The sequence below is a fragment of the Uranotaenia lowii genome, chromosome 1, assembly GCF_029784155.1.
Source record: "Uranotaenia lowii strain MFRU-FL chromosome 1, ASM2978415v1, whole genome shotgun sequence".
In the NCBI taxonomy this organism is placed as follows: Eukaryota; Metazoa; Arthropoda; class Insecta; order Diptera; family Culicidae; genus Uranotaenia; species Uranotaenia lowii.
In genome coordinates this window covers 199,956,560-199,975,373 of record NC_073691.1, presented here as the reverse complement: position 1 = coordinate 199,975,373, position 18,814 = coordinate 199,956,560, and the positions used below count along the sequence as shown (strand labels likewise).

At 34.6% G+C, this 18,814-nt stretch overlaps 2 protein-coding genes across 6 annotated transcripts in view; one reads left to right on the top strand and one right to left on the bottom strand.

Moving 5' to 3' along the window:
* The window catches only part of LOC129743504 (CLIP domain-containing serine protease B4-like), a 170,969-nt gene that overhangs the window by 55,480 nt on the left and 96,675 nt on the right, over window positions 1-18,814 (bottom strand). For all 5 annotated transcript variants that reach the window (XM_055735541.1, XM_055735559.1, XM_055735536.1 and 2 more), the window contains exon 3: window positions 4,582-4,745. In XM_055735541.1, coding sequence (XP_055591516.1) covers window positions 4,582-4,745 — 164 coding nt within the window. The remainder of the gene's footprint in view (window positions 1-4,581; window positions 4,746-18,814) is intronic.
* Window positions 1-18,814, top strand: part of LOC129743545 (uncharacterized) — a 100,213-nt gene that overhangs the window by 54,807 nt on the left and 26,592 nt on the right. The window lies entirely within an intron of this gene.

Genomic DNA, 18,814 nt, shown 5'->3' with positions numbered 1-18,814 from the left:
GTCATTTTGTCATTTTTGTCATTTTTGTCATTTTTGTCATTTTTGTCATTTTTGTCATTTTTGTCATTTTTGTCATTTTTGTCATTTTTGTCATTTTTGTCATTTTTGTCATTTTTGTCATTTTTGTCATTTTTGTCAATTTGGTTATTTTTGTCATTTTGGTAATTTTTGTTATTTTTGTCATTCTTGTCGTTTTTGTCTTTTTTGTCAGTTTTGTCATTTATGTCCTTTTTTCTTTTCTTTTTTTATCATTTTTGTCATTTTTGTCATTTTGGTCATTTTGGTCATTTTGGTCATTTTTGTCATTTTTGTCACTTTTGTCATTTTTGTCATTTTTGTCATTTTTGTAATTTTTGTCATTTTTGTCATTTTTGTCATTTTTTTTTTTTTGTCATTTTTGTCATTTTTGTCATTTTTGTTTTTTTTTTGTCATTTTTGTCATTTTTGTCATTTTTGTCATTTTTGTCATTTTTGTCATTTTTGTCATTTTTGTCATTTTTGTCATTTTTGGCATTTTTGGCATTTTTGTCATTTTTGTCATTTTTGTCATTTTTGTCATTTTTGTCATTTTTGTCATTTTTGTCATTTTTGTCATTTTTGTCATTTTTGTCATTTTTGTCATTTTTGTCATTTTTGTCATTTTTGTCATTTTTGTCATTTTTGTCATTTTTGTCATTTTTGTCATTTTTGTCATTTTTGTCATTTTTGTCATTTTTGTCATTTTTGTCATTTTTGTCATTTTTGTCATTTTTGTCATTTTTATCATTTTTGTCATTTTTGTCATTTTTGTCATTTTGGTCATTTTTGTCATTTTTGTCATTTTTGTCATTTTTGTCATTTTTGTCATTTTTGTCATTTTTGTCATTTTTGTCATTTTTGTCATTTTTGTCATTTTTGTCATTTTTGTCATTTTTGTCATTTTTGTCATTTTTGTCATTTTTGTCATTTTTGTCAATTTGGTTATTTTTGTCATTTTGGTCATTTTTGTTATTTTTGTCATTCTTGTCGTTTTTGTCTTTTTTGTCAGTTTTGTCATTTATGTCCTTTTTTCTTTTCTTTTTTTATCATTTTTGTCATTTTTGTCATTTTGGTCATTTTGGTCATTTTGGTCATTTTTGTCATTTTTGTCACTTTTGTCATTTTTGTCATTTTTGTCATTTTTGTCATTTTTGTAATTTTTGTCATTTTTGTCATTTTTGTCATTTTTGTCATTTTTGTCAATTTGGTTATTTTTGTCATTTTGGTCATTTTTGTTATTTTTGTCATTTTTGTCATTTTTGTCATTTTTGTCATTTTTGTCATTTTTGTCATTTTTGTCATTTTTGTCATTTTTGTCATTTTTGTCATTTTTGTCATTTTTGTCATTTTTGTCATTTTTGTCATTTTTGTCATTTTTGTCATTTTTGTCATTTTTGTCATTTTTGTCATTTTTGTCATTTTTGTCATTTTTGTCATTTTTGTCATTTTTGTCATTTTTGTCATTTTTTTTTTTCATTTTTGTCATGTATGTCAATTTTGTAAAATTTGTCATTTTTGTCATTTTTGTCATTTTTGTCATTTTTGTCATTTTTGTCATTTTTGTCATTTTTGTCATTTTTGTCATTTTTGTCATTTTTGTCATTTTTGTCATTTTTGTCATTTTTGTCATTTTTGTCATTTTTGTCATTTTTTGTCATTTTTTGTAATTTTTGTCATTTTTGTCATTTTTGCCATTCTTTTCATTTTTGTTATTTTTGTCATTTTTGCCATTTTTGTCATTTTTGTCATTTTTGTCATTTTTGTCATTTTTGTCATTTTTGTCATTTTTGTCATTTTTGTCATTTTTGTCATTTTTGTCATTTTTGTCATTTTTATCATTTTTGTCATTTTTGTCATTTTTGTCATTTTTGTCATTTTTGTCATTTTTGTCATTTTTGTCATTTTTGTCATTTTTGTCATTTTTGTCATTTTTGTCATTTTTGTCATTTTTGTCATTTTTGTCATTTTTGTCATTTTTGTCATTTTTGTCATTTTTGTCATTTTTGTCATTTTTGTCATTTTTGTCATTTTTGTCATTTTTGGCATTTTTGGCATTTTTGGCATTTTTGTCATTTTTGTCATTTTTGTCATTTTTGTCATTTTTGTCATTTTTGTCATTTTTGTCATTTTTGTCATTTTTGTCATTTTTGTCATTTTTGTCATTTTTGTCATTTTTGTCATTTTTGTCATTTTTGTCATTTTTGTCATTTTTGTCATTTTTGTCATTTTTGTCATTTTTGTCATTTTTGTCATTTTTGTCATTTTTGTCATTTTTGTCATTTTTGTCATTTTTGTCATTTTTGTCATTTTTGTCATTTTTGTAATTTTTGTCATTTTTGTCATTTTTGTCATTTTTGTCATTTTTGTCATTTTTGTCATTTTTGTCATTTTTGTCATTTTTGTCATTTTTGTCATTTTTGTCATTTTTGTCATTTTTGTCATTTTTGTCATTTTTGTCATTTTTGTCATTTTTGTCATTTTTGTCATTTTTGTCATTTTTGTCATTTTTGTCATTTTTGTCATTTTTGTCATTTTTGTCATTTTTGTCATTTTTGTCATTTTTGTTATTTTTGTCATTTTTGTCATTTTTGTCATTTCTGTCATTTTTTTTGTCTTTTTTGTCTTTTTTGTCATTTTTGTCATTTTTGTCATTTTTGTAATTTTTGTCATTTTTGTCATTCTTGTCATTTTTGTCATTTTTGTCATTTTTGTCATTTTTGTCATTTTTGTCATTTTTGTAATTTTTTTAATTTTTGTCATTTTTGTCATCTTTGTCATTTTTGTCATTTTTGTCATTTTTGTCATTTTTGTCATTTTTGTCATTTTTGTCATTTTTGTCATTTTTGTCATTTTTGTCATTTTTGTCACTTTTGTCATTTTTGTCATTTTTGTCATTTTTGTCATTTTTGTCATTTTTGTCATTTTTGTCATTTTTGTCATTTTTGTCATTTTTGTCATTTTTGTCATTTTTGTCATTTTTGTCATTTTTGTCATTTTTGTCATTTTTGTCATTTTTGTCATTTTTGTCATTTTTGTCATTTTTGTCATTTTTGGCATTTTTGTCATTTTTGGCATTTTTGTCATTTTTGTCATTTTTGTCATTTTTGTCATTTTTGTCATTGTTGTCATTTTTGTCTTTTTTTAATTTCTCATTTCTCATTTCTCATTTCTCATTTCTCATTTCTCATTTCTCATTTCTCATTTCTCATTTCTCATTTCTCATTTCTCATTTCTCATTTCTCATTTCTCATTTCTCATTTCTCATTTCTCATTTCTCATTTCTCATTTCTCATTTCTCATTTCTCATTTCTCATTTCTCATTTCTCATTTCTCATTTCTCATTTCTCATTTCTCATTTCTCATTTCTCATTTCTCATTTCTCATTTCTCATTTCTCATTTCTCATTTCTCATTTCTCATTTCTCATTTCTCAGTTCTCATTTCTCATTTTTCATTTCTCATTTCTCAATTCTCATTTCTCATTTCTCATTTCTCATTTCTCATTTCTCATTTCTCATTTCTCATTTCTCATTTCTCATTTCTCATTTTTTATTTCTCATTTCTCATTTCTCATTTCTCATTTCTCATTTCTCATTTCTCATTTCTCATTTCTCATTTCTCATTTCTCATTTCTCATTTCTCATTTCTCATTTCTCATTTCTCATTTCTCATTTCTCATTTCTCAATTCTCATTTCTCATTTCTCATTTCTCATTTCTCATTTCTCATTTCTCATTTCTCATTTCTCATTTCTCATTTCTCATTTCTCATTTCTCATTTCTCATTTCTCATTTTTCATTTCTCATTTCATTCATTCGTTGGTTTTTGGTCTTTGTTGTATTTTTTCATTTGTCGTTGATTTTATTTTGACTTTTTGTCAGTTTTATAGTTTTTTGTGATTTTTTCTTTTCTTATTCCGTATTTTTAGTTTTTCATTTTTTTTTATTTCTCATTTTTCAATTCTCAAATATCAGTTTTCAGTTCTCAATTCTTGGCACCGATATCAACCGATTGCAACCCTCAATTATCCTGAATCAAAGCAATCGAAAGATTCCCCGGTTTTAAAGGGAATTAAAGGGAATCTTTCGATTGCTTTGATTCAGTAGAAATATTCAACCAAGTAGGCTTGCAACACAAATGTATTAGAGTCTCAATTGTTGTCTCTCCACTTGTGGTTTTCGGTTCTCAGTTTCCGATTTCAAGTTATCAATTCGCGATTTCAAGTTTGAAATTTTGTTTCTATTTAAAGCATTTAATTTAAAGTTGTAAATTTGAAAACTGATTCTTGAGTTTTTGTCAAGGACACTTATTTCCTAATTACTTATTTATGATTCTTTGTACTTTCATTCTAAATCTGAAATTTATTGTTTGCAAAGGTATATGTTGAAAATCCTCTTGTTATGGATTCTTGAATTATTGTTATTATTTTTCTACGAAAATTTATCGTCCAAATTCCAAAATTCCAAAGTGAACGTGAGTTCGGCTGAAGATGAACTCTTTTGCTTTCAATAGTGAAAAGATGAAAAAAAAAAAATCCAACTGTGTTCCCAGAATTCCGGTCTCACCTGGATGCGTTCCGCTCCCTGGCCAACGAACTCGTACTGATAGCAGATGGCTGACGGAAACAGTCCGGAGTGCTTCGAGTGGGACGGGGCTATGCTGCCGTTCCGGATCCGGCTGGAGTTGAACACGGTCCGGGTGCAGGGAGGCATCGTCGTCGGGGGTGGCCCTGTGGGGAATGGGGGAAAGAACGGAAAGAGAAGAAAAAAAAAATGAATCACGAACGGTGGTTAATCCTCTTATCATGGCGTGGAAATGTGTCATTGGCAGCCACCCAAAGTCGAGAAAAATTGAGACTTTTTTCGCTTCGTATGCTGGAGTTGATGACAGTTTTTCGAGGTCAGTTTTGAAGCTTCTCGCTGAGTGGCTTTTTTTTTGGTTCAATATTTTCTTAAGATCACAAGAGGGAATTCTTTGGATAGCTTTTAGACCGCTAAAAAGCGGGAAGGGAACATTTTTTGCGGTACGATAATCTACTACGAGAAAAATCTAGTGTCAGGAACAGAAAACGGGAAGAAGCTTTTCTTTAAGATGATTAATTCAGCTTTCTCGCTCTTAAATAAAATTGAAAAATTCATCGACTCTTCGAACAGATGATTCAAAAAAAAGTTCGAGCATTCACATTTCCTTTATGTGACAATTGGTCCGAAACAGTTTTAAATGCAGGGGGAGGGTGAAATTGCTGACAAAATGATTTCCGGAAATGAAAGCACAGCCCGAGTACCGGAAAAATGGGAAGGGAAGCAACAAACGAAAACCCAAAACCAAAAAAAAGTAGGTTGGTTCCTACCAGGAAAGGAAACAAAGTCAGCTGGATGATGAAGCTGGCTAATTAAAATGGTGCACGTTGTTGAATGTAAGAAAACTTTTCGGCAGCCAACCCTTTCGTCGTCTGTGTTTGAATTCGTTGTTTTTTTTTCTGTATGAGAGATTTTATTTTAGGAAATAAGTGAGGCAGACACACTGCAGGGAATTGTTTGAAGTGAAAGTTTCCTGAAGTGGTCCCACGCAGCTGTCGTCGGTTAGCTAGACGGTTAGGGGGGATGTTCTTACATTGCTGCAGAGCCGGGGATACCAGAATTCGTTCCCGGCCCTAGGGTAAGTTAGTTTTATTAGTTTCGAACTTGCGACGACCAACACGGTTGAAAAAAAAAGATGAATTATTAGTGCTGGAAATTGTGAACTGCAACTTCGATTGATGTGCGTTGTTTCCAAGAGCCAGTCCTATAGATTCAACACAAAAGTTTTGAGATATAGAGGCACGCGGTTGCAGGAAGCAGGAAAGGTTTCAGACTGTTGAACCAACTTTCTAACAATAAATTTACATAAATGCGATTGAGAATTTAACATGACGCATTTAGATTTTTGATTACATTCATAAATCAGTTAAAATTCTTGATTATTATTGTTTGTGAAGTTTGATATCGAAGTAGAGTACGTTTCAGCAAGCTAGAACTAGAAGCGTTGTAATATAAGTTGCATTCTAACAGTATCTTGGGACACCTTAAGTGAGAAGACTTGACAAGTGTACCTTAAAATCGATGTTAGGAGTGTGTTAGTATGAGCTACAAGCGCCGGTACCGGTGTAATATTAATGGGCGCCATGCGTTTTGTTCACTGCTCACATTTTGCACAAAATAGAGAGAAGAGAAAAAAAGAGGAACAAACTCTCGCAACCGATTTCCGCGAATATTTCCCATGTGTGCATAATGTTTGCCGGTCTTCATGCCAACATTTTGCACAAACTAGAAAGAAAATGTCGAAAAAGACAGGAAAATATTGAAAAGGACAGGAAAAGTTTCAAAATACCATACCAAAAATTTTGATTCGGATCAAATTCTAAAAGTTCAATCAACTAGTGAGCATTACGAGGAATGCTGTCCTCAGTGTTGGTACCTTGAGGCTTATGAATGCATTTGCTCTTTTGAGAAAACTGTTCAAAGACTAAAGCAGATTGTCTCCCCGCTCTTGTTCGTCGCTTAAATGAGTTCAAAGTCTGGCAGAATTGCCGCGTTTCAATCTTCCTACACAATTAAGTTTCTCCAACATGACTTGTATTAAATTTAAAAACCACGCGTAGTGTGCAGTGATGCCAACTGTTTTTCCGAAAAGTCTGGAAGATTTTGAAAAAAAAATGTCTAGAAAAGTCTGGATGGCTAACTTTATAGGTGACGACCTTTTGTTTTTTTTGGTCGCCAGATCGCAATATTTTAGTAGTCTAGGGATTTACTTGAAAATAATAAATGTCTGAGTCTATGTGAACGAAAGCTTGAACAACCGAAAACTTAGACCCATTCAGCTGTCAAAATAACTTCTGTATTCTGCTTCATAGTAAATTCAGTCTTGCCGTTATGAGTTATTGGATTTCAATAGTATTTTTTTTATTAATATGTTGAGCTTATAGAGAAATTTCTGGACAAATCTGGATAATTTATGAAAAGTCTGGACCAGACAACCTGGGGATTGTATTTCTGGATGACACATAAAAATCTGGAAGATTCCAGAAAAATCGGGAAGGTTGGCAACGCTGGTAGTGTGCAATCTTGAAAACTGTAGCAAAAGTTGCAGAGTGAGTACAAAGAATAGTAAGTGTTTCATTAAGGTGGTTAATAAAAGCTTTGAACGTGCGTGGGCCACCAATTCCAAATTGACTAAATAACGTGCAAAGTTTATGAGTTGACCCAAAACTGATTTTTTTTAATTCATTCAGTTATTTTAAAGCAATTTCAGATGAGGAAATAAGAAAGAGAGTTGTGTATGATCGAATAGTTCCTAATTCCTGGCTCGCGAACGTTTTGGCAAAATTCATTATATAGGATTTATGTTCGTCTCTATCGCATTGGAAAAAATGGACAAAATATTTTTCAAATTTTTTTATTTCGCATAAGGAAACTTTGCAGATAGGAAAAACGTATTTTAAGTTCTGAAGATGTATAAAAAAATAAAAATATAGGGACACAAGATACCCCACAAAATGTGGCCCACGATTCCCCACAAGCTATGATATGCCAATTGGTTGCGTTTGATTAACTTATTGATGTTTTCATCGAAAATTCCTTTTCGACGTGGAAGAACATGATTAAACTAAGATCATAAGCTACTTACTTACTTAATGATCCCGCGCCGATCCTCCGGTGCATAGGGCCGCGGTAAAAGACCTCCACTGTTGACGATCCGGAGCCAGCGTCTTCGTCTGGTCCCAGTCAAGATTCTCGTCGACAGTTCGGATTTCAGCGGCTAGGCTTCACCGCCACGAGTTTCTGGGCCTGCCTCTTCTTCGATGACCTTCTGGATTCCAATCTAGCGCCTCTCTGCTAATCTCGTTTTCATCTTTTCGCAGCGTGTGCCCAATCAATCTCCACTTACGTTCCCGAATCTCGATTTCTAGCGCCCTTTGATGACACCGGCGATGTAGTTCCTCATTCGAGATCCAGTTGCCAGGCCACCAAGCGCGGATGATATTCCGCAGGCAGTGGTTTACAAATACTTGCAGTTTTCGCGTCGTCACCGCATATGTGCACCAAGTTTCGCACCCGTACAGCAATACGGATTTGACGTTTGAGTTGAAGATTCGGATTTTTGCTCGTAGAGAGATCTGGCGTGACCGCCAGATGTTTCGGAGACTCGCAAACGCAAATCGGGCCTTTCTGATCCGGGTTTCGATGTCTTTTCTGGTACCACCATCAGGCGTTATCTGGCTACCAAGATACTGGAAGCATTCCACTTTCTCAACTTGTTGCCCAGCTACCATGAAACTGGAGGGATTTCCTGTGTTGATCTCCATCGACTTGGTCTTTCCGACATTGACTTTGAGACCTGCTGCCTTGGAACTTTCGGTGAGGTCGTCGAGTTTGCTCTGCATATCCGGTTGCGTTTGGGCGAGCAAAACAATATCGTCAGCCAAGTCAAGGTCGTTCAGTTGCTCCATTGTTGAAGGATTCCACGGCAATCCTCGGTTCGGTGCACAGTCGATCGATCCAGTCAGAATCTCATCCATTACGATAAGAAAAAGTAGCGGTGATAAAATACATCCTTGTCTCACTCCAGCAGTTACCGGGATTGGTTCGGACAAGACACCGTCGTGCAAGACCTTGCACGAAAATGCCTCGTACTGTGCTTCGATGAGATGGACTAGTTTCTCTGGGACCCCTCGTCGCCTTAGAGCCGCCCAGATGTTTTCATGGTTAGTCGGTCGAATGCTTTTTCGAAACCAACAAACACTAGCAGAAGAGAGTCCTGGAATTCGTTGATTTGTTCCAGTATGATTTGTAGCGTTGTGATGTGGTCCACACTTGATCGTCCGGATCGGAATCCAGCTTGTTGCCGTCGGAGTGTAGCGTCGATTTTCTCCTGGAACCTGTTCAGGATCACTTTGCAGAGTACTTTGGGGGTTGTACAGATCAACGTTATGCCTCGCCAGTTACCGCACTCTGTCAGGTCTCCTTTCTTCGGGACCTTTACGAGGATGCCCTGCATCCAGTCGGCCGGGAATGTTGCAGTATCCCAGATGTCAGCGAAAAGACGGTGCAACATTTGTGCTGATAGGGCAGGGTCGGCTTTCAGCATTTCAGCAGGGATGCAATCGATCCCAGGTGCTTTGTTGGATTTCATGTTTTTGATTGCGGCTTCTATTTCAGCCAGCGAGGGCGCTTCCGAGTTGACGCCATTAATGCGACTTACTGTTGGCGCTTCGAGCTGCGGGTTTTGTTGGCCATCGCTATTCGTGACTCGGAAGAGTTGTTCGAAGTGCTCAGTCCATCGTTTGAGCTAATCTGTTCGATCGGTCAATAACTGACCTGCTCGGTCTTTCAGCGGCATTCTTGCATTAGTCCTTGCACCACTGAGGCGGCGAGAAATGTCATAAAGTAATCGGATATCTCCATTGGCGGCGGCTCTTTCTTCCTCTTCGGCTAGGGAGTTTGTCCAGGCTCTCTTGTCTCGTCTACAAGCCTTTTCCAGCTCCGCATATCGTAAACGGGCGGCTGCTTTGGCTGACCCGGTACATGCCTGCTCAATTCCGACTTTCGCCTTTCTCCGATCATCGACCATCCTCCAAGTTTCATCCGACATCCATTCACTCCTTCTTCCACAAACTTTACCGAGAGTACCATGGCTCGTCGTGATAAAGGCATTCTTGATTCCCCACCACTGCGCACTGTTCTTCGACTGTTCTGTTTGTCGGCAGCTCCGAGGCTCGGAATTCAAGCTGTTCAACGTATGCCCTTTTCACCTCTGGATTCTCCAACCGGCGGACGTCGTATCGACACCCGGCTTTCTCCTCGCGCCGTTGGACACGCGCAACTCTCAGTCGTATCTCGCCAAGGATGAGGTGATGGTCAGATGCAATGTCTGCGCTTCGTTTGTTGCGGACATCAAGAAGGCTCCTTCTCCATTTTCGACTGATGCAGATGTGGTCAATTTGATTTTCTGTTCGGCCATCTCGGGATACCCAAGTGACCTTATGTGCTGGTCGATGGGGGAAGAGCGATCCACCGATCACCATGTTGTTGTTGCCACAAAATTCTACAAACAGCTCTTCGTTTTCGCTCATCTGTCCTAGGCCATGGCGCCCCATGATGCGCTCAAAGTCCTGATTATCGGAGCCAATCTTTGCGTTGAAGTCGCCTAAGTGGATTTGAATGTCACCCTTCGGAATTCTCTCAACCACGCTGTTCAACTGACTGTAAAACTGCTCTTTCTCCTGCAAATCGGCAACGTCAGTTGGCGCATAACACTGGACCATTGTAAGGTTTCTAACCCGTGTTCTGAATCTGGCTACGATTATTCTTTCGTTTATCGGTTCCCATCTAATGAGGGCCGCGTAGGCCTGCGGGCTTAACAGGAAACCAACTCCTCGTTCCCGAGTAGCATTTTCTCCTCGTATGCCAGAGTAAAGCAGTACTTGCCCGGACTACAAACTACACAAACTACGCTGCACAATTTATTCTTAAAACTAACAACTTTTACTTAATCTTACATGCTAACAAATTAAAAGGTATAAACAAAAAAACTGGAGTGGCCGATTTCCGTTCTTCATGCAACTTCGTGCACCGGAGATCCGAATCCAACTGCCGAATACCGCCGAAATCCGCCGACTCGATACTGCTGCCGCGAATTGTGTACTCTCTGGAGTTCCATCCGCGATGTTTTCCCTTATCAGCGAGTCTTCGCCGTCATTATCACCCGTCCTTATCGGTGATGATACTCTGATGATGGATGATGATGCACTCGCTGAGAATGGGTGACGAAACAATAGACCGATAAGCTGGAGGGAGATCATGGTCTGGATCAACTGCTTTGTTTCACCCCATAGCGCTTGAGGTTTTTCCCGCTTTGGGTGTTGGGTGCCAAATCTGTTGTACTCGAACGCTATCGCACTCATCAGCGGTGGATATCATGGAACAATTGAACTCACCAAACCAAACTTGGCGGTTTGGTCTTTTGATTCGGGTTCACTTGTGGGACGATCGTTGAGTTGCACGCGTCATCATCGTACAAATTCGATTCAAATTAAATCAGAATCAAAGTGCCGAATCAAGAATCCGTTCATTTCATCTTACTTTCATCCGCCTACAATTTTCATAGTTCTGAAATGCCCTTACTAAAAGAACATAATTTTCACCGATATGGTCGATAAATTAATGAACAAACATTACTAACGATGATCAAATTGATCATAAACTAAAATATTATATTAAGATGAAAAAGATAAGTTTCTAACATTTTTGAAATAATTCTTTTTCAATAAAAATATTTTACCATTTTACAAACTTATTTATAGAATTTCATTGATAATTCAAGAGACAGTTTTTGTCTTGTGTTTTAATGATGGATTCGATACCTCGTTTTGGAGTTACGTAGATAATAAGTTTAAAAATGAATCAGTTTTGAGTGAAATCAATCATTGATATTGATAAATTAACAAATCTACATAAAAAAATGATTCTTATTTTTTTCAATATACTTTATTCAATTGAAGAATAATATTTTGATGATGATGGATGATCAACAAAATTAAATTCTACAGTTTTTTTTTAATTTGGAACGACAAATATTTTTGACATTACTGAAAAAGCAAAAATAAAGATTTTACTTCATTTAACAAATTTGTTGAAGTCCGGAAAACGATTTGATTTTTCTTTTAAAAAATATCTTAAATTAAATTTAGGTAATATTTCTTTAAAAACGATTTGATTTTTCTTTTAAAAAATATCTTAAATTAAATTAAGGTAATATTTATTTGAAAATTCGCTTAAAATATATTAGTTTACAGAATTGTGAAAAGTAAACAAAAAGAAAACTTCTATAATTTTTATTTTTATTTTTTGAATGTTTCGAAGTTTGAAAATAATTTGAAAGTGTAAGATGAACTTGTTTGGATCCACTTCTTAATAAAAACCAATTTTATAGGCGAAGTATAGTTTTCGTGAGTCAAGATTTGACTTTCAATACAAAAGGTTTATTGAATTGCAAATCGAATTTGATAATTTATAATAATTGTCAAAATTCTCAAAATTGTTCAAAATTGTTAATTTTCAAAATTGTCAAAATTGTCAAAATTGTCAAAATTGTCGAAATTGTCAAAATTGTCAAAATTGTCAAAATTGTCAAAATTGTCAAAATTGTCGTTGGTGATGGAGAGAATTAACTAAACATGAGCAATCAAAGAACGGTAGAACAAAAGCCGTAAATATAATGAATTTTTCGAAAAAGATACAACGGCTCACCGCAGGAAGTGAACCTGCAATCTCCGCTTCAGTACAACGGCGCGTTAGCCAATTTCACCACGGTGAACATGATGAAACCGGCGGGATATACATGCTGTTTTCGATAGAAGGTCCAGCAGTTGATCGGCAGAGCTCGATTGCTCGTGTTGGCTGGTTTCATCATGTTCACCATGGTAAAATTGGCTAACGCGCCGTTGTACTGAAGCGGAGATTGCAGGTTCAAGTCCTGCCGGTGAGTCGTTGTATCTTTTTTTGAAGAAAATCATGATATTTACGGCTTATGTTCTTTCGTTCTTTGGTTGCTCATGTTTCTTTAATTCTTTCCATCACCAACGAAAATGTGATTATTTACAGGTACAAAGATGTACCAAGCAATTTCATAACATCAGTATTTATGTCAAAATTGTCAAAATGGTCAAAATGGTCAAAATGGTCAAAATGGTCAAAATTGTCAAAATTTTCGAATAGTTTTCGGTAAAACCAAAGTCTGCTTAGATTCTCCTCTGCGTTAGAATAAAATCAAGCGCTGCTATGAATTCGCTGCTACTAGGGATAAATAAACCAATCGGTTTAAAATAAAAAAAAAATTAAATAAAGGATTAGCTGCTAATTATCATCTGTAAAGGTATCACAGCTAAGTAGATGTCAATGTTTTAATTAATTCGAATTATAAATTATATCATGAAAAACAATTGATTAACTCACATGTGATGTCATTTGGAAAACGAAATTAATTTTTGCTATTGATTTAAGGGTGGACGTTCAACTGGGCATATTTTTTTTTGTGAAATGTAGAAACTGCTGATTTTTTAATGTAATTTAAAAAAAACTTTAAGTTATAATCTAAAGAATGCAATTAAGTGTACACTTTGGCGAAACTGTGGTGAACCCGTGCAGTCATGGTGGATTACTTACATAAAACTGGCAAGGGTCAGCTAGTAATAAATAAATCACAATTTAAAGAGCGAACAAAACTAGATTTTCGATGTACCTACATTAGCAAACTACCAATATGTATTTGATCGGAAAAAATAACCGATTGTTCGAGAAAGTTCGAGAACGTTCGTTAAAAATTACCGAAATTCCGTTGAAAATTAACAATTTTTTGGCACAAACGACAATTTGATGAGCTGGAATGGATGGTAGGACAAATGGGAAGTTCTTAAATACAGATTTAGAAACTCAGCTAGGCATTTGAATTGAACGAGGTCATCATAAGCTGCTGAAAGAGTGTATGAGAGTCAGGCTCAACAATGACGAAGTAAGCAATCGCTAGCACAAGTATTCACGTATCGTTGAAGTCGAATAGATATTTTAGGAACCGTGATCGACTTTTGATTCCTCATATTTAAACACAGCGGGCCAGTTGGATTATGTATTGTGAGTACACAATTGGGCGAATAGATGTTTGTAGGAACTCACGATTGGACAATTCGGGTAATGACGATCGCTGCTGGAACTAGCAATCGCTAGTGTAAAGTGCATTTTTATAGGGACCTTGCTTAGAACACCAATAAACGATAACTCTATTCCTGAAACATGTGATGAATTACTTTGTTTTCAACAATATTGAATCAGGAATCAGGACCCCACACCTGACTCAAATCTTCCAACAAGTAGAATGGGTTCACTAGAATTCTAAGATGATTTAACAGTTGAAAATTAGTATTTTCCAGTGTTCGGCATCGCTAACTGAAAGATTAGCGCCGCTAATTAAATCGCTAACGCATGCAAAGTTAGCGATCGCTAATCAAAACCGCTAAATGAGCTGAAAAAGTTATCGCTTCAAGCATAAAGCGCTATTCGCTAACTGTTTACCAAGTTATGTATATTTTTTGAATTTCATGTTAAATCAGGATTTACGGTACACATTTTACTAGCCATTTATAAACATTATGGCAACTAAATCCAAACAGCCGGTTTAGACCCTAACTTGACCAAAGCAACAGCACCGCACATTAAACCATTTTCAACTCGACTTTTTTAGAACTTGTTTAAGTATTGGTCTAAAACTTATGAGATTTAAACCCTAATTGAGGCAGTTCTAAAGCGTTTTTCAGTTAAGGGGGGGGTAGGGTCTAACGGGTATAAAAAAAACACCATTTTTACGATTTTTTTCTAGAGCTATCGTTCAAACAAATGTATTCAAATTTTTTGCATTATACAAAGCATTGTAAAAAGAACATTTAGTAATTTTTTCGTAGAAAAAATATTGAAAAATGAGCCGGTGACGGAGCATTTTCGAGGATGCCTTTTAGAAAACAGGATTTGCGGTGGACACTGTATCTCAGCACAGAATCATCTGAAGTCAAAAAATCAGAGCAACATATTTTTAACAGATGTTTTTCTGGACCCCAACGTTTTTATTTAACTTAAAAATATTTTTATGAAATTTTTGTGGCTGTTTGAAGTAAAAACTACGATTTTTCACGAAAAAATCCGCCATTTTTCACCTCTAAAATCTCCCCAAAGTAAAAAAATCAAAAAAGAAAAACGTTGGGGTCTGGTATTTTATATGTAGAAAATATGTTCCAAATTTGAAAAGAATCGGATAAGTAGTTTTCAAATGACGATGTCCACGGACTTTAAAAACGTGCTTTCGAGAAAAACGCGTTTGAAGTTTCTGCTCTTGCTTTCTTGCAGTATTAGATAGGAGGAGATAAAGGCCTATAATTTCTACAGTTTTGCTTCAATTGACTTGAAAATTTGACACAACATTCTTGAAATGTTTTACAATAAGAAAATAAAAAAATAAAAAAATCGATTTTTTGAAAGTGTTAGACCCTACCCCCCCCTTAATGGAACAATATTGTGGTTGCCAGTTTTTTCTCAGATTTCATCTTGGTCCAATTTTTGTATGTATAATATTTTTATCAGTGACACTCTAGTGCTGATGTGGTCTGGGTTCGATTCCCGGTATCAGCAAGAAAAACTTTTGGGTTCGAATCCCATAAGTTGCCGACAGGTGAGATGCTTGGGGAGTAAGTAGAGGCCAGTCTCGAACCCACCCTGGTCCTTCCTCCAACTGGAGGGGTTGGTTTATTATCTTGAACTACATTCTGTCCATATCCAGCCGAAATGGGTGTATAATGAAGTGCATGATGGTCTAACCAACGTTTCATGATCTCTTACTATTCTACGCTGCCTACTCTAAACTTTAAAATTTCCTTCTCCAAACTATCTCTAATTTTCATTTCCAGCGTCAGCTCCCCGAGCTATTTAAACGCCACAAAAAAAAAAATTTATCAGTGACACTCATTCATGCCACAAATTCGTGTCGAGATTCAAGCCAGTGATTTAATAAACATGTACGTGAACAACATTTTCAAACTTAACACTAGAAAACAAAAAACAGTTTCAATTCGATCTTAAAACAAAGGCTAAATGAATTCTTAACAGCATTTGACAATTCATAGTACGAACGTATACTTCTATCAGTAATCTTTCGTGAATTTTAAACAAATATATGAGATATAGCGCTCTTCAATTAGCGGAACTAAAAATTAGCGGAACTTTTTAATTCGCTAGCTTGATCAAATTATAGCGGTAAAATTAAACCGCTAACAAAAAGTTAGCGGACTAATTAGTGATTAGCGGTTCAGCGCTTTTGTGCCGAACACTGGTATTTTCCTGTATCAATCTCAGTCTCTTCTCTTCAGTATAAGACTAAATAGCATCATAGAAAGAGCTGAATGAACTATCATTACCTGAACAATTTCTTGTTACTTGTAAGCAAATCAAGAAACAAAACATCAAGCTTATAAGCAGTTGTCCGACAGAAATTTTGCTCGTCTATTTTCATTTTTCATGGAGATTTTGACGCGGATGACTTTGCTTAACGTTAGATCGACATATAATTTAAGGGTCAAAAAAGGACGGTTGAAAGTTTTAAAGAATCTAGAAAATCATGAATATTAAGTCTGTTTACAAACCCGTTGAATACCAATGACGACTAACCCATCAAATTAAAACTCTTCGGTCGGATTTAGATCTCAAGGTCTCAGCAGAGAAACGCTCCTCATCTTGTGTGACATTGTTACGTAAAACAATAATGATTTCAAAAATATTTTTTCCCAACTTAACGACCCGGTCCCGTTCTTGAATCGGTCAATAAAAGCGCGTGTCGGACACTTAGTGGTTCAATTTTAGAATATATAAACAAACGGCTTATTTTGAGACCGTATTGCTCAAAGGCCCATATGTATGTATCGGTTGGCCTGGCCCTGTGAAGACGAGAGAGGAGTGATAATAATAAATAACCTTCCCTGCATCGGCCTCGAGAAGACGAAAATTGAAGCACCTTCAGAAAAAGAGAGTTCTCGATTGGCTGATAAAGGTTGGCTTCATTCAACATTTTTTAGGCCCTGCTGCCTGCTTAGCGTTCGTGATTCATGATGATGAGCTGGGATTTTCATCATTTGTTTTCCATTTAGATGGTTTTAGCTTTTTGCCTTCGATATGCCAAGGAGGTTTAGGAAAACCTTCATCACGTCACCGATAAGTTTTTTTTTCTGCATCAAAAATGATTCTGAAAATTTTACCACGCGCGAAGAGGAATATTTCTATCAACTTACTTAGAAAAAGTCGGCCAATGGTTGAGGTTTCTACTTTGTTTCGCACAGAAAAATTTGAGACGGATGGCCATCATTAGTGATTGAAGTCAGGTTTCGTTTCGTTGAGACAACAGAAAAAAAACCGAGAAAAAGGCCACCAGAGACGAACAGGTTACACCGTTTTTTTCTTGCTTTCTCAGGTCCACTTTTTTCCTCCGTTTAAAAATGGTTTCGTTGTTCAAATCTTGCAAAATGAATGTTTGATTTTTTCTGTGGATGTTTTTTTTTCAAAATTTTCTGATGTTGGTTGAACAGTTTAGTGACAATACGTGTACAAATATACATTTGTGAAGATAGGCGCTTCATTGACGTGCTGGTAGCACCCAAGGATGAGATGAGAAGTTGAGTCGGGTCGTTAGCTGGGCCGCGACAAGGTTGAGAGGATGGCCTTCAAATTTTGTTGCAGTGATTGACGTTGTGCAAGTTTAAAATTCGTAGACGAAGACATCGCAATTTTTGGTGGAAGTGACTTTGAAATTTCAAAGCGATTTGTAATGGCACCAACATTTTTCGATGAACCCAAATGTTTGAAAAGAGGCCCAAAATTCTTCAACATTGAATAATGAATAAAGAATTATAAATTTTTGGATACCTTCGAAAAGTTTGACTTTTGCCTATAATTCGTAAATGTACAAGTTTGTACACCCGAAGCAAAAGTTGCAAATCTCTACCCCAGAAACGTGTACAAAATTGCTTGAAGCTGAGTATTTTAATTTTTTATTTTCAAAAATGGCAGAAACTCCGACACACACAAAAATGGCAAAACTGACAAAAATGAAAAAATGACAAAAATGACAAAAATGACAAAAATGACAAAAATGACAAAAATGACAAAAATGACAAAAATGACAAAAATGACAAAAATGACAAAAATGACAAAAATGACAAAAATGACAAAAATGACAAAAATGACAAAAATGACAAAAATGACAAAAATGACAAAAATGACAAAAATGACAAAAATGACAAAAATGACAAAAATGACAAAAATGACAAAAATGACAAAAATGACAAAAATGACAAAAATGACAAAAATGACAAAAATGACAAAAATGACAAAAATGACAAAAATGACAAAAATGACAAAAATGACAAAAATGACAAAAATGACAAAAATGACAAAAATGACAAAAATGACAAAAATGACAAAAATGACAAAAATGACAAAAATGACAAAAATGACAAAAATGACAAAAATGACAAAAATTACAAAAATGACACAAATGACAAAAATGACAAAAATGACAAAAATGACAAAAATGACAAAAATGACAAAAATGACAAAAATGACAAAAATGACAAAAATGACAAAAATGACAAAAATGACAAAAATGACAAAAATGACAAAAATGACAAAAATGACAAAAATGACAAAAATGACAAAAATGACAAAAATGACAAAAATGACAAAAATGACAAAAATGACAAAAATGACAAAAATGACAAAAATGACAAAAATGACAAAAATGACAAAAATGACAAAAATGACAAAAATGACAAAAATGACAAAAATGACAAAAATGACAAAAATGACAAAAATGACAAAAATGACAAAAATGACAAAAATGACAAAAATGACAAAAATGACAAAAATGACAAAAATGACAAAAATGACAAAAATGACAAAAATGACAAAAATGACAAAAATGACAAAAATGACAAAAATGACAAAAATGACAAAAATGACAAAAATGACAAAAATGACAAAAATGACAAAAATGACAAAAATGACAAAAATGACAAAAATGACAAAAATGACAAAAATGACAAAAATGACAAAAATGACAAAAATGACAAAAATGACAAAAATGACAAAAATGACAAAAATGACAAAAATGACAAAAATGACAAAAATGACAAAAATGACAAAAATGACAAAAATGACAAAAATGACAAAA